General features: G+C 44.3%; 1 protein-coding gene across 2 annotated transcripts; it reads left to right on the top strand.

Annotated features, from left to right (window-relative positions):
• Positions 1-4,413: 4,413 nt before the first annotated feature.
• rpl15 (ribosomal protein L15) lies at positions 4,414-9,658 on the top strand. Of its 2 annotated transcripts, none has more exons than XM_072283140.1 (4): positions 4,414-4,512; positions 4,959-5,145; positions 5,977-6,113; positions 9,299-9,658. In XM_072283140.1, exons 2-4 carry the CDS (start codon positions 4,974-4,976, stop codon positions 9,602-9,604), a joined length of 615 nt encoding a protein of 204 aa, XP_072139241.1. In that variant the 5' UTR covers positions 4,414-4,512; positions 4,959-4,973; the 3' UTR covers positions 9,605-9,658. The 2 variants fall into 2 exon arrangements, with proteins under 2 accessions (XP_072139241.1, XP_072139242.1); XM_072283141.1 differs by lacking the exon at positions 4,414-4,512 and adding an exon at positions 4,587-4,693.
• The last annotated feature ends 3,179 nt before the right edge of the window (positions 9,659-12,837 follow it).

The following is a 12,837-nucleotide window of genomic DNA, read 5'->3' on the forward strand; positions in this document are numbered from 1 at the left end:
GCTGCAGTGTTGTCTGAGAAAGGCATCAGAGCCGGTGCACTCCACGGGAGGGGTGTGGCACGGTGCCCAGGCTGGAGTCAGAGCTGGCCCTCCAACCCCTCCTGTGTTCACTCTATTGTGGTCGACTGAAGATTGATGGCACAAGTTTGGACCCTCTTATTGTGTGATTGTGATAGCATACGTGCTTGCTATCTTGTGTGTGCTTTGTGTTGTGTGTGACTGTTTGTACTGTGTTTTGCACCTTGACCCTGGAGTAATGCTGTTTTGTTTGGCTGTATTCATGTATGGTTGAATGACAATTAAACTTGAATTGAATCTGACTGTACATATATTCTGTGATGGGGTCCTGAATTACCCCTATGAGCTGTGCTTTTGAAACGAGACAGAGAGAGTTAATTAACACCGACATCTTGTTTTTAAGAGAGACAGAGAGAGATGAAGACAGCTTTGGATGATGTTACGTGTTTGCTGCAGCATGTTTACATTTTTACAAGGACACTGGTTTTAGCTTCTGTATTCTTAGAGAGAGAGAGAGAGAGGAGGAGCTGTTTGATGGACAGCTAGTATTCAGCGCGGTGAGATAAATAGGAGGTCAGATGATAAATGGACAGACACATGGTTTTGGACACTGAATGCGCTTTGTTGTGTCCACTGAAAAGGGTGGGTTTTGGAGGATCGATCAGGCAGATCGATCAATGGCTCCCACAGTGTGAAAAAGGGAGTGACCAATGGGGAGTTGTTTGTGTGTCCAACCCTCGCCTGGGTTGATAATTCCACTACAGAAGAATGGTCCCCTTTGTTGTGGTCACAGTCGGTGACTTCTAAAAGATTTCAGAGGACAACGGGAAGATAGACAGCGTCGGCTCACCTAAAGACTCAAATCTCTCCCTCTCTATCTCTCCATCACTACTCAACTCAATACCACGAACTGAACTGAACTTTACTCATCATCGTAAGACAGTATATATTTACTCCTAGACTTGAAGAAGCTTGATTTTTCATATATTTCCACATATATATATATGTTCATTGCTAACCTGCTTTATATATCTGATTTTATATTACTGTATTGCATAGTTACTAATAAATATTATTAATTAATAGCAATACTGGACTCCAAAGTGTTTTCCATTTCTGGTTTTTTAACCCATCACGGTTTACGTGACAATACAAACAAATAAAACAACGTTCCTCCAGACCAAGGTGCACCCACAAAAAATATATCACACACAGCACATAAGACAAAATATTACCATAAATAAGTTAATAAAATTTGGCATTCAGCCATGGCACCATTGATTATTATCTCCAGGAGGTTCTGCCTCAAGAAAGCACCATCAGCATCAAAGATTATCACCATCCGGGCCATGTCATCTTCTCACAGCTACCACTGGGCAGGAGGTGCAGAAACCTCCAGGTTCAAGTCATTGGAGAGATTTAGAGCCGAGGTTGATAGGATTTTGATTAATAAGGGTGCCTAACTGAGAAGCCAGGAGAATGTAGTTGCAAGGACAAAAGTAAATTCAGTGATTGAATGGTGGAGCAGACTGTAGACTGTCATCTCCCCATAATTCTCAAACCTCTTACCACTCAAGTCATCCACAGTTTGTAGGGTCTGGACTGGTCCGTGGGTACACAGATGGCTGGAGACATGACCAATGCTCAAAGATGCAAACCTTAGTAATAAAGTACTTATCAACCTCCACTTTAAATGTACCCAGTAATGTGGTCTCCACAGAAATCTATGGCAAAGAAATTTTACAACAACACATACAGAGTGGTGGAGGAACTAAGCAATTCAGGCAGCATATATAGAGGAGGAACATTGCTCCAGATTTCTTGCACCTGCAGAATCTTTTGCGGCATTCTTGTAAACCTCCTCTGGACCTTCTCCAGTGGCAGCTCATCCTTTGTTAGTCATGGAGCCCAAACCTTCTCCAAATGTAATCTGACCATTGCCTTATAAGGTCTCAGCATTACCTCCTTGCTTTTATATTCTAGTCCTCTTGAAATAGATACTAACATTGCATTTGGCTTCTTGAGGAATACTGTGAGCACAAATCATAAAGAGTCCTTGAAAGTGAGTCTGTGGATGGTAGAATCAGTTCAGAGAAGGGGTGGCTTAAGTTATCCATGTAGATTCAGGAGTAGCCGTATTATCTTAATTTGCACTGTTTGTCTTCTTTTGCACACTGGTTGTTTGTCAATCTTTGTTTTTGTATAGTTTTTTATACATCTATTCTATTACCTGCAAGAAAATAAATTTCAAGGCATTATATCATAATATGCACTCAGTGACTACTTTATTAGGTGCACCTGCTCATTAATTCAAATATCTGATCAGCCAATCTTGTGGTAGCAACTCAATGCATAAAACTATGCAGGCATGGTCAAAAGCAGGGCTCCCAAGCTTTTTAATGCTAAGGACCAATGCCATTAAGCGAGGGGTCTGTGGACTCCAGGTTGAAGGGTTCAGTTGTTGTTCAGCTGAAACGTTAAGATGGGGAAGAAATGTGATCTAAGTGACCTTGACTGTAGAATGATTATTGGTGCCAGATGGGGTGGTTTGAGTATCTCAGAAACTGCTGATCTCCTGAGATTTTCTTGCACGACAGTCTCCAGAGTTAATAGAGAATACTGCCAAAAAAAAAATCCAGTGATTGGTAGTTCTGTGGGCAAAAACACTTTGTTAATGAGAGAGGTCAGAAGTGAAGAGCCAGACTGGTTCAAGCTGATAGAAAGCTAACAAGCTAACTCAAATACCACGTGTTACAACAGTGGTGTGCAGAAGAGCATCTCTGTATACACAACACGTTGCCTTGAAGTGGATGGGCTACATTAGCTGAAGACCATAAACATACACTCAATGGTCACTTTAATAGGTACAGGAGGCACTTAATAAAGTGGCCAATAAGTGTATAAGTACTTGATAATAAATTTTCTTTGAAATTTGGTTGCAGGGTAATAACTGTTCCTGAACTTGGGGGTATGGGACATAAATCTCCTGTACCTCCTGCCCAATGGCAGCAGGAAGAAGAGAGCATGTTCTGGATGATGGGAAATCTTTGATGATGGATGCTGCTTTCTTGAACCAGTGCTCCTTGTAGATGTGCTCAATGGTGGGGAGAGTTTTTCTTGTGATGGACTGGGCTGTATCCATAACTGTAGCCTTTTCCATTCCCGGGAATGCAAGAAAACAGTGCAAATAAAAGAAAAGACAGAGAACAAGAGATGCAAAGAGCCCTGAAATTGAGTCTGTAGGTTATGGAGTCAGTTCAGAGTTATTGTGAGTGAAGTTATCCAAGCTGCTTCAACAGCCCGATGGTTGAACACTTGGTGATGTGAAATCTAAGGGATCAGGACCTCCTTCCAGATGGCAGCAGTGAGAAGAAAGCACGGCCAGGATGGTGAATGCTGCTTTCTTTTAGAAGCAGTCTTTCTAGATGTTCTCAATAGTTAAGGAATAGGAAGCAGCCTGTTGGGGGAACACCCTGATTGAGGGAAGGGCTTGGAATTGAGGAGACACTCTGTTGGAGTGACATCCCTTTGAAGAGACAGTCTGTCGGATGGACATCTGAAACAAGAAAAAATTTGCAGATGCTGAAAATCTGAGCAAAAAACCCGTCCTACCAAAGGGTTTCGGCTAGAACGTGGACTGTACTTTTTCAGTAGATGCTGCCTGGCCAGTTGAGTTCCTCCAACATTTGTGTGTGGATGAACATCTTATTGAAGAGACTCTGTTGGAGGGAGCCCTCAGTTGAAGAGGCACTCTGTTTGGAGAGACCCCCAATTGAAGAGACCTAGGCCTCCCGTCCCATGATATTCCCCCTTCTCCAGCCTCCTATCCCTTTTGCCAATCACCTGTCCAGCTCTTGGCTCCATCCTTCCCCCTCCTGTCTTCTCCTATCATTTTGGATCTCGCCCTCCCCCTCCCACTTTCAAATCCCTTACTAGCTCTTCCTTCAGTTAGTCCTGACGAAGGGTCTCGGCCCGAAACGTCGACTGTACCTCTTCCTACAGATGCTGCCTGGCCTGCAGCGTTCACCAGCAACTTTGATGTGTGTTGCTTGAATTTCCAGAATCTGCAGATTTCCTCGTGTTTGCGAATTGAAGAGCCACTCTGTTTTGGAGGACAGTAGCCCGTACCCTCACCACCCTCACAGCGCCTCAGCTCCCTCTCTCCATCTCCAGGAACGCTGATCCCGCTGACGGACACTGACAGACTCCCGCTGGGATGGACCAGCACAAATCGTCACGCAATTGGATATTTTCTCGCTGACAGACACCTGCAGCTGAACATCCCATTGGACTGAGTCACGCTATCGGATGGACGGACATCTTATTGGACGAACACCAGTTGACGGACAGCAGCCGGTCTCCGCCTTTCCATCCGAACCTCCGCCTCGCTGTCTGCTCGCGGTGGCTATCTCTCTGGCGGACGTGACGTACGGAGTTTATAAAGTGGGCGGGCGGCCAGGCTTCCTTCTCTTCCGGTTGGGGCTCCATCATTGGGTGAGTGAGGGGAGGCCTTAGGCCGAGCTTCATCCGCCGCCATCCCCCGTTTGGGTGTACCTCAGGATGCACCTGGCGCCGAGGCTTGCTCATCTCGGCGTCGCCGTCTCTATCGCTCCTTCCAGCGGTGCCGATTGTGCGCGGGGAGACCGGATAGCTGGCCGTGGCCTGGGGAGCTGAGGTAGTGAGGAGAAGGGGAAGATGGAGGGAGCGTCGCCGCAGGTGGGGGGGCCTACGTGAGGGAATGAGGCGTCTGTGACAGGGTGCCCCGGCACCGAGTGGCTGAGGGGCCGGAGGGAGCGTCGCGGCAGATGGCGATGGCGAGGGGAGCGTCTCGGCTGCCGGTGGTGGGGTGGGGACGTGTCGGCAGGAGAAGAGGGCGAGCTATGCGTCCTGACATTTGGGAGGGAGCTTCGCCTGACCTGACTTCGTGCTCCTGTTCGCAGGCTGACTGAGCGAGGATGGGGGCCTACAAGTACATGCAGGAACTGTGGAGGAAGAAGCAATCAGACGTGCTGCGATTCCTGCTGCGGGTCCGCTGCTGGCAATACCGGCAGCTCTCGGCGCTCCACCGGGCACCACGGCCCACACGGCCCGACAAGGCACGCAGGCTCGGCTACAAGGCCAAGCAAGGTACCATTCGGCCTCTGCTTCGCATTTGGGGCTGGAGAATAAATTAACTCAGTTCAATATTGTCACACTTGGTGAGAAACGTCTACTGTCCTCATAATTCTTCCCAACATTGCATTGAGGCATTACAAGGTGAATGTGTAGCACCTACATAGAAAGTGCTTGCAGACACAAAATGCTGGAGGAGCAAGATGATAAAAGGCGTGGATAGAGTGCACAAACTTTTTCCCAGGGTGGAAATGGCTAATATGAGGGGGCATAGTTTTGAGGAAAGTATATGTTTAGTGTCAGATTTTTTTTTCCCCACATGCTCTTAGATAGGTGCATGGGTGGTAGAAGAATGGAGGGCTTTGTGGGAAGGAAGGGTTAGATTGGTCATAAAGTAAGTGAGAAGGTTGGCACATGGTTGTGGGTCAAATGTCTTGTCATGTTCAATTTATGTCTGCTGCTCAGGCAATATCCATGGAGGGAGGTGGGCACTCTGCGTTTCAGATTGAAAACCTGCACCATAAGTTGCAGATATTTCACGAGATCTTTTGTAAATTGTAATTGAGTTGCGACGGTTCATTACATGAAAGCGTTACTCTCCGGGCATGGATTTCTTAAGAGCTGGAGCAAAGCAGGCAGCATCTGTGGAGGGGGTTTTGTTCATGCCCTGAGTTTGAGTGGGAAATACTGGGACATTACAGTAAAGAAATAGTATGGCCCCCTCTGTACACTGGCCACATTATTGTTAATTGAGAGTTGCATCTGGAGAGAAATGAAACTTTAGTGGATAGTGAGTGGTCTTTTAAGATGAGAACAGTCTCATATTTTTGATTCTGATGTTCGCAGGCTACGTTATCTACCGTGTGCGAGTTCGCCGTGGTGGCCGAAAACGTCCTGTCCCCAAAGGTGCAACCTACGGTAAACCAGTGCATCACGGTGTCAACCAGCTGAAGTTTGCCCGTAGCCTCCAGTCCGTCGCTGAGGTATGATGGCTTGACAGCATGCTAGATTTCAGCAGTGTTTCTACAAGTGTGATCACACTTCCAGGGTTCTTCTGGCCTTTGAAATGGAATGTGTTAGAACATGTTACGTTATAAAATAAATGCTGTTGACCAGTCTGAGACGACTTTGAACCAAGTGAATGACTTGGTTTGTTTCAGGGCATGTCTATGATGAAAGCTTTCTGCAAGCGCACAATCAAAATGAACAGTGTAGTAAATATAAACGCCGGTGCTGGAAATCCAGAGTACCACTGAGGAGCTCAGCAGGTCAGGCAGGCATCTATGGAAATGAATAAACAGTTGGCGTTTCAGGCCAAGACCCTTCATCAGGGCTGGAAAGGATGCCAGAATAAGATGGTGAGGGGAGGAGAAGGAGCATAACTAGCAGGTGATAGGTGAAGCCTGGTGGCTGGAGGAAGAAGCTGGGAGGTGTTGGGTGGTAAAGGGGAACGGTGTGAAGAATGAATCTGAAAGGAGAGTGAACCATAGGGGGGAGGAGGAGGGGAATTGGAATGAGGTGATAGGTGAGGAGAGGTAAGAGGCAAGAGTTGGGAATAGAAAAAGGGAAGGGAGAGAAAATTGAGGAGAAATTGATGTTGATCTCATCAAGTTGGAGGCTGCCCAAATGGAATATGAGGTGTAAAGAGCTCCTGCATTAAAGTTCTTTAAATAGCTCTTCAGTGTATCCTGCAGAGGAGTCTGGTAAACAAAAGGCCATTTCGGTTTTGTTTACTATATGTGAGAATTTATGATTGAGGTTTTTTTCTGTATATAAAATTGATAATCAGCTAAAGGATTAATAATAAATTGAATAATATTGACTAGAAGTAGATTATAGACTGTCACTATAACTTCAGTGAACCTCTTCATACAATGAATTGCTTTTGGTAGTGTGGATGTTGTAATCAGTGTAATGAATGTATTGGAGATAAACTTAACAGGTGCCATCTGACCATTGATTATAGTGATATGATTAAACATTTGAGTTATGAAGAATATGGTAAAACAATTTAAAGGAGGGATTGAGAAAATGATTTTTGCTTGGGTTGTTAATATTGCTGCACTTTATTAAGTAAATTCAGAAAACTTGTATTGACTAACCATAAGTATTACTTTGTAAAAAGTAACAGAACTGTACTGGTCCTTTAGCCCATGATGTATTGTGCTCAACATATTTGCACTATCTATCCTCTATTAATACAGACTTGGAAAAGATTGCATATTTCTGACTTCTGCTTACTGTGAGCTGTCCCCAATCTTGCACTGTCTGGTCTTGTACAGCCTGCACATGGGGGCCTTTGTGGTTAAAAAGGAACAACCTGGTCTGTTGTAGCAGGTAGTCGTGTCATTGATTCAGCCAACATTGAAATCAAATCTGAGAAGTATTTCAACTAAGTAGATTGTGAATAAACTCTTAAAGGCATGTAAGCTGGGAAAGCACTAGATCCTTTTTGAATAGATGGTGTTTTGTTTCCCTCAGTCTTGTGTGGAAAAGGCAGCTTCAGTGAACTCTGGTCTGAAAGAGCCAATTACTAAGTCTAGAAGGGTCTTTGCCTGAAACATTCATTTCCATAAATGTTGCCTGACCTGAATTCCTCCAGCATTTTGTGTGTTGCTATTAATTACTAGATGGTGTTTTTAATGTGCTGTTCATTAAAACTAGTTATGGTTGCTGAGTGACATGGAAGATTTGTATTGTAGATTTGTTTTTTTTGACGGTTTATATTTGAATAGATGAAGGCACTGGAGTTATACTTACTGAGGGGTGCAGTAAGTAATTGGGTAAACCAACAGAATATCATCTTTTATTGAGGGAGAGATTGAATGCTGAAGTGGGCAGATTATTTTTAATGTTGCATACTGTGTTGATCTTATGATCTAGGATCATGGATATTTTGGAAGTATTTTGATTAAATTGAGGCAACACGATACACTGGCTTCATCACTAGCGTGTGCTGACACATACCTATTAGTTGCCTTGCCTTTACAAGTCTAAGAGAAGTGGAGGATTATGGGCTGTGCAGGAGGGAAGGGTTAGATTGGTTGTGGAACAGAGTTTTGGTGCGAAGGTGGATGAGCGATGGCTTGACAGGGGTGTACAAGATGAGAAGTATAGATCAAGAGGACAGCCAGATACTTTCCCCAGGGTGGAAATGGCTAAAATGAATGGGTATAACTTTGAGGTGATTGGAGGAAAGTATAGGGTAGGATGTCAGAAGTAGGAGAGGCAGGTTTTTTATAGTGCTGTCTCATCAGCTGTGTGAGAGGGAGGAATTATATTTATCACAGTAGGCATGACATTATGGGCTGAAGGGCCTTTGCTGTTTTAAATAAAGAACACCACTGATTTTATAGAGTAGGTATGTATAGGTTTGCACAACATTGAGCTGAATGGCCTGTTCCATGCTGTACTGGTCTATATCAAGCAGTAGTAAATGAAGGCAACTGGACTTGCTGTGTTGTCTAGAAGGTGTTTCGTCACTCATCCGAGAGGGCCATCTGTTTGTGAAGTGGTTGTTTTGACGTGCTGATACACAGATCTGTGCAGTTCTCATTGCATTAGATAGCATGTGCAATATTGCTCTGTTTATGTTTGGATGTGGGATCCCAATGTAGGCCCAACGTACGAGGGCTGACACTTCGGGTCAAGACTGCGGTATATCTACACCTAAAGGACAAGGGACAAATCTGTACATTTTGGGTAGGTGGTTTGAAAGAGGGATGAGGAAGCCATCTTTTGTCGATTGGGAAAACCACTTAAACATAGGGGGTGGGAAATTTATCAGCTACTTAACAATGCATCTCTACCCTGGTGTGTCCACATCAGTTCACGCCTCCACTCATGCAAAGGTAAGACTAAAGACCCTCTTATTACCTCTACAACTCTTACCGACCTTCATGTGATTGCTATACCTTTAAATAACTGAGTTTATAAGCCAGAAAACTTCCCACCATGGACTAGAACAGAAGAAGCCTCTCAGATGAGAGGCGAAATGTCTTCTAGACATCATAGTTGCCTTGATTTACTACTGCTTGATAGACAGTGACCTGGATAACTGAGAATCTTCATGGGCATATGTAATGGTCTATGTTCTAAAACTAAAATCAGGTGATCTTTCAAGTTTGAGAAGATTGTTCCATTACCTGTTTTCTGATCTTTCCTTTAGGAGCGAGCTGGTCGTCACTGTGGAGGACTGAGAGTTCTTGCCTCCTATTGGGTAGGTGAAGATGCCACATACAAGTTCTTTGAGGTGGTTCTCGTTGACCCATTCCACAAAGCAATCCGACGCAACCCGGATACCCAATGGATCACAAAGCCCGTGCACAAGCACAGAGAGATGCGTGGGCTGACATCTGCCGGCAAGAAGAGTCGTGGTCTGGGCAAGGGTCACAGGTTCCATCTTACTATTGGAGGCTCTCGTCACGCTGCATGGAGAAGGCGCAACACACTGCAGCTCCATCGCTACCGTTAAAACATGTAGTGTCTGTATATTTCATGTTGGTAAATAAATTGTTTTCGGAATTTTCTTGTATTGTTGGTAAGCGTCTCATTTTGACAATGAGAGTGTTGATTCCAGAGATGAGCGGGTGTTGGCCTCTTCGGGGAAATTGAGTTCAGAAGAATAAGAAGATCTTATTGAAATATACGTATTATGAAAGGAATAGATTATGTTGAAGCAGTAAAGTTCTTTCCACTGGTCAGTGAGATTAGAACTAGGGGACATAGCCTTAGTAGATTTAGGATGGAGAGGGGGGTAAATGGCTTTTTCCAGAGTATGGTGAATCTGACATTCTCTGCCCAGGGTTGCAGTAAAAAAGCCTAAAAATCAATAGTGCAGTAAAGCAAAATAGCGAGATACAAGGGGTCCTGTCCTGGATGGTGAGTGTCTTTACACTGGTTTGTTGAAGCATCTTTTGAAGATGCCCTTGATGGTGGGGAGGCAAGTGCCCATGATCGAATTGGCTGAATCTACAATCCTCTGCAGCCTCTTCTGATCCTGTGCATTGGAGCCTCCATGCCAGGCAGTGATGCAATCAGTCAGAATGGTACATTCTGTCGAAATTTGTTTTTGCCTTCAAAACTCCTAATAAAGCATAACTGTTTTCGTGCCGCCTTCATGATTGCATCAGTATGTTAGATCCACTGTTGAAATCTTCACCCTTTCCACTACTGACCCCTCAATGAGGACTGATTGCTTTCCAAAACCAATTTGGACCCTCTGGGCTGAAGAGGCTGTCTTGAGTTGCCTAATATTAAATCAACAAGGCATATCAAAGGTCTAAGTCAGCTGGAAAGTTCTTGTCATTTAACTACATACATGTATATAACATATAGAAACAAGACAAGTTTCTCTGAATCTGGGTGTAACCTGGCACAGAAGTACACATGACACATGATCAGGTAAGGATAAAATCTACAGATTAATCAGACATACATAACCAACTAAAGTGCATTAATAAATCGTGATGGTAGCAGCTGGAATAGTTTGTGGTTGGGGTGACTGGGGTCCACAATGATACTTCATACCCTTTTTACACACCTGTCTTTGTGTAAACTACAGATGCGCTGGGCTGTCCACAGCACACACTGCAGAGTTCTGCAATTAAGAGAGGTACAGTTCCCACACCAGGCAGTAACGCAGCCAGTCAGGATGCTCTCAATTGTGCCCCTGAAGAAAGTTCTTAGGATTTGGGGGCCCATACCAAACTTCCTCAACTGTGAGGTGAAAGAGGTGCTGTTGTGCCTTTTTCACCACACAGCTGGTGTGTTCAGACCACATGTGGTCCTCGGTGATGTGAATGCCGAGCTGTTTTCCCTCAACCCCAAATCCATTGAGTGTCAATAGGGGTTAACCGGCCTCCATTCTTCCTGTAATCCACAACCAGCTACTTTGTTTTTGCGACATTGAGGGAGAGGTTGTTTTCTTGACAACACTGTGTCAGGTAACTTCTCTGTAAGCCACCTCGTTCTTTGAGATGGTGTTGGCAAATTTAATTAGCAGATTGTTGTGAGCACCTAACCTCAGTGGAAAAAGCCTACTTGCATACCTCTGTCAAATCACCCCCTCAATCTGCTCTCCTGGAGATTTATTACAGCTTTATTAAACAGGTAAAATTGATGAATAAATGGTCCTCAAATGGTAAAGTGCTTTTCTGCAGCTGTTTGATTAATGAACCAGGTTTACCATCACTCTTATATGCCATGACATTTGTTCCTTTGCACAAGCAGTGTAGTGATGGTCTTGGTCAACAGCTGCCTCATAGACCTTCCTCCTAGAAGAAATAAAAATTCTATCCTCGTGATCCCTTCAACTAATTTGTGATGACATCAGAGGTTATGGGGAGAAGGCAAGAGAAAGTGTTTGAGAGTTATAATAAATTAGCCATGATCAAATGGAATTTTAAAGTTCAGAATACCAACCTGAGGGCCATGGACCTCTTGGTTAATGGTAGGGGTCCGATAGGTGGGTACCCCTGGTCTGGATGATAGAGAAGGTTACTATTGCAGACAAAAAATGGAATTTTGTCAGTTAAAGGACAGGTGGTTCTGGTTTGCATATTTTCTCAGGCCCACCAGCACCTTTACTTCCTGAGAAAACTGAAGAAATTTGGCCTATCCCCTAAAATCCTCACTAATTTTTATAGATGCACCGTAGAAAACATTCTTCTAGGGTGCATCACAACCTGGTATGGAAGTTGTCCTGTCCAAGACCAAAAGAAGCTGCAGAAGATCGTGAACACAGTGTAGCACATCACACAAACCAATCTTCCGTCCGTGGACTCACTTTACACCGCAGGCTGTCGGAGCAGTGCTGCCAGGATAATTAAGGACACGACCCACCCAGCCAACACACTTTTCGTCCCTCTTCCCTCTGGGAGAAGGCTAAGGAGCTTGAAGACTAGTACGGCCGGATTTGGGAACAGCTTCTTTCCTACTGTGATAAGACTGCTGAACGGATCCTGACCCGGATCTGGGCCGTACCCTCCAAATATCTGGACCTGCCTCTCGGTTTTTTTGCACTACCTTACTTACCATTTTTCTACTTTCTATTTATGATTTATAATTTAAATTTTTAATATTTACTATTTTAACTATTTTTAATATTTATTATTTGTAATCCAGGGAGTGTGAAGCGCAGAATCAAATATCGCTGTGATGATTGTATGTTCTAGTACCGATTGTTTGGCGACAATAAAGTGTAAAGTCTTTATAATCAGTTTGGAGAAAAAAGTTATCAATGCTCATCATCATCATGGGCTGTGTCGTATGACGTGGGTGATCATGGTCTCCGTGACCATGTCTGTTCTTGAATATTTCTACAGAAGTGGTTTGCCATTGCCTTCTGGGCAGTGTCATTACAAGATGGGTGACCCCAGCCATTATCAATACTCTTCACCATTTGCCTGGCATCGGTGGTCGCATAACCAGGACTTGTGATATAAACTAGCTGTTCATATGACCATCCATCACCTGCACCCACGGTTTCACGTGACCCTGATCAGGGAATTTAGCAGGTGCTACACCTTGCCCCATGGTGACCTGCAGGCTAGCAGAAGGAAAGAGAGCCTGATACCTCCTTTGGTAGAGATGCACCTCCACCCTGCCACTCAATGCTAAACTTTGTTAAAAAGTCAAAATTTTGCTGTAGCATTAATGTCAAAGAATTTGTCAAGACCTCTGATAAAACGGGCAAATGTAGAAGGA

The sequence above is a fragment of the Mobula birostris genome, chromosome 19, assembly GCF_030028105.1.
Source record: "Mobula birostris isolate sMobBir1 chromosome 19, sMobBir1.hap1, whole genome shotgun sequence".
Classification (NCBI taxonomy): Eukaryota; Metazoa; Chordata; class Chondrichthyes; order Myliobatiformes; family Myliobatidae; genus Mobula; species Mobula birostris.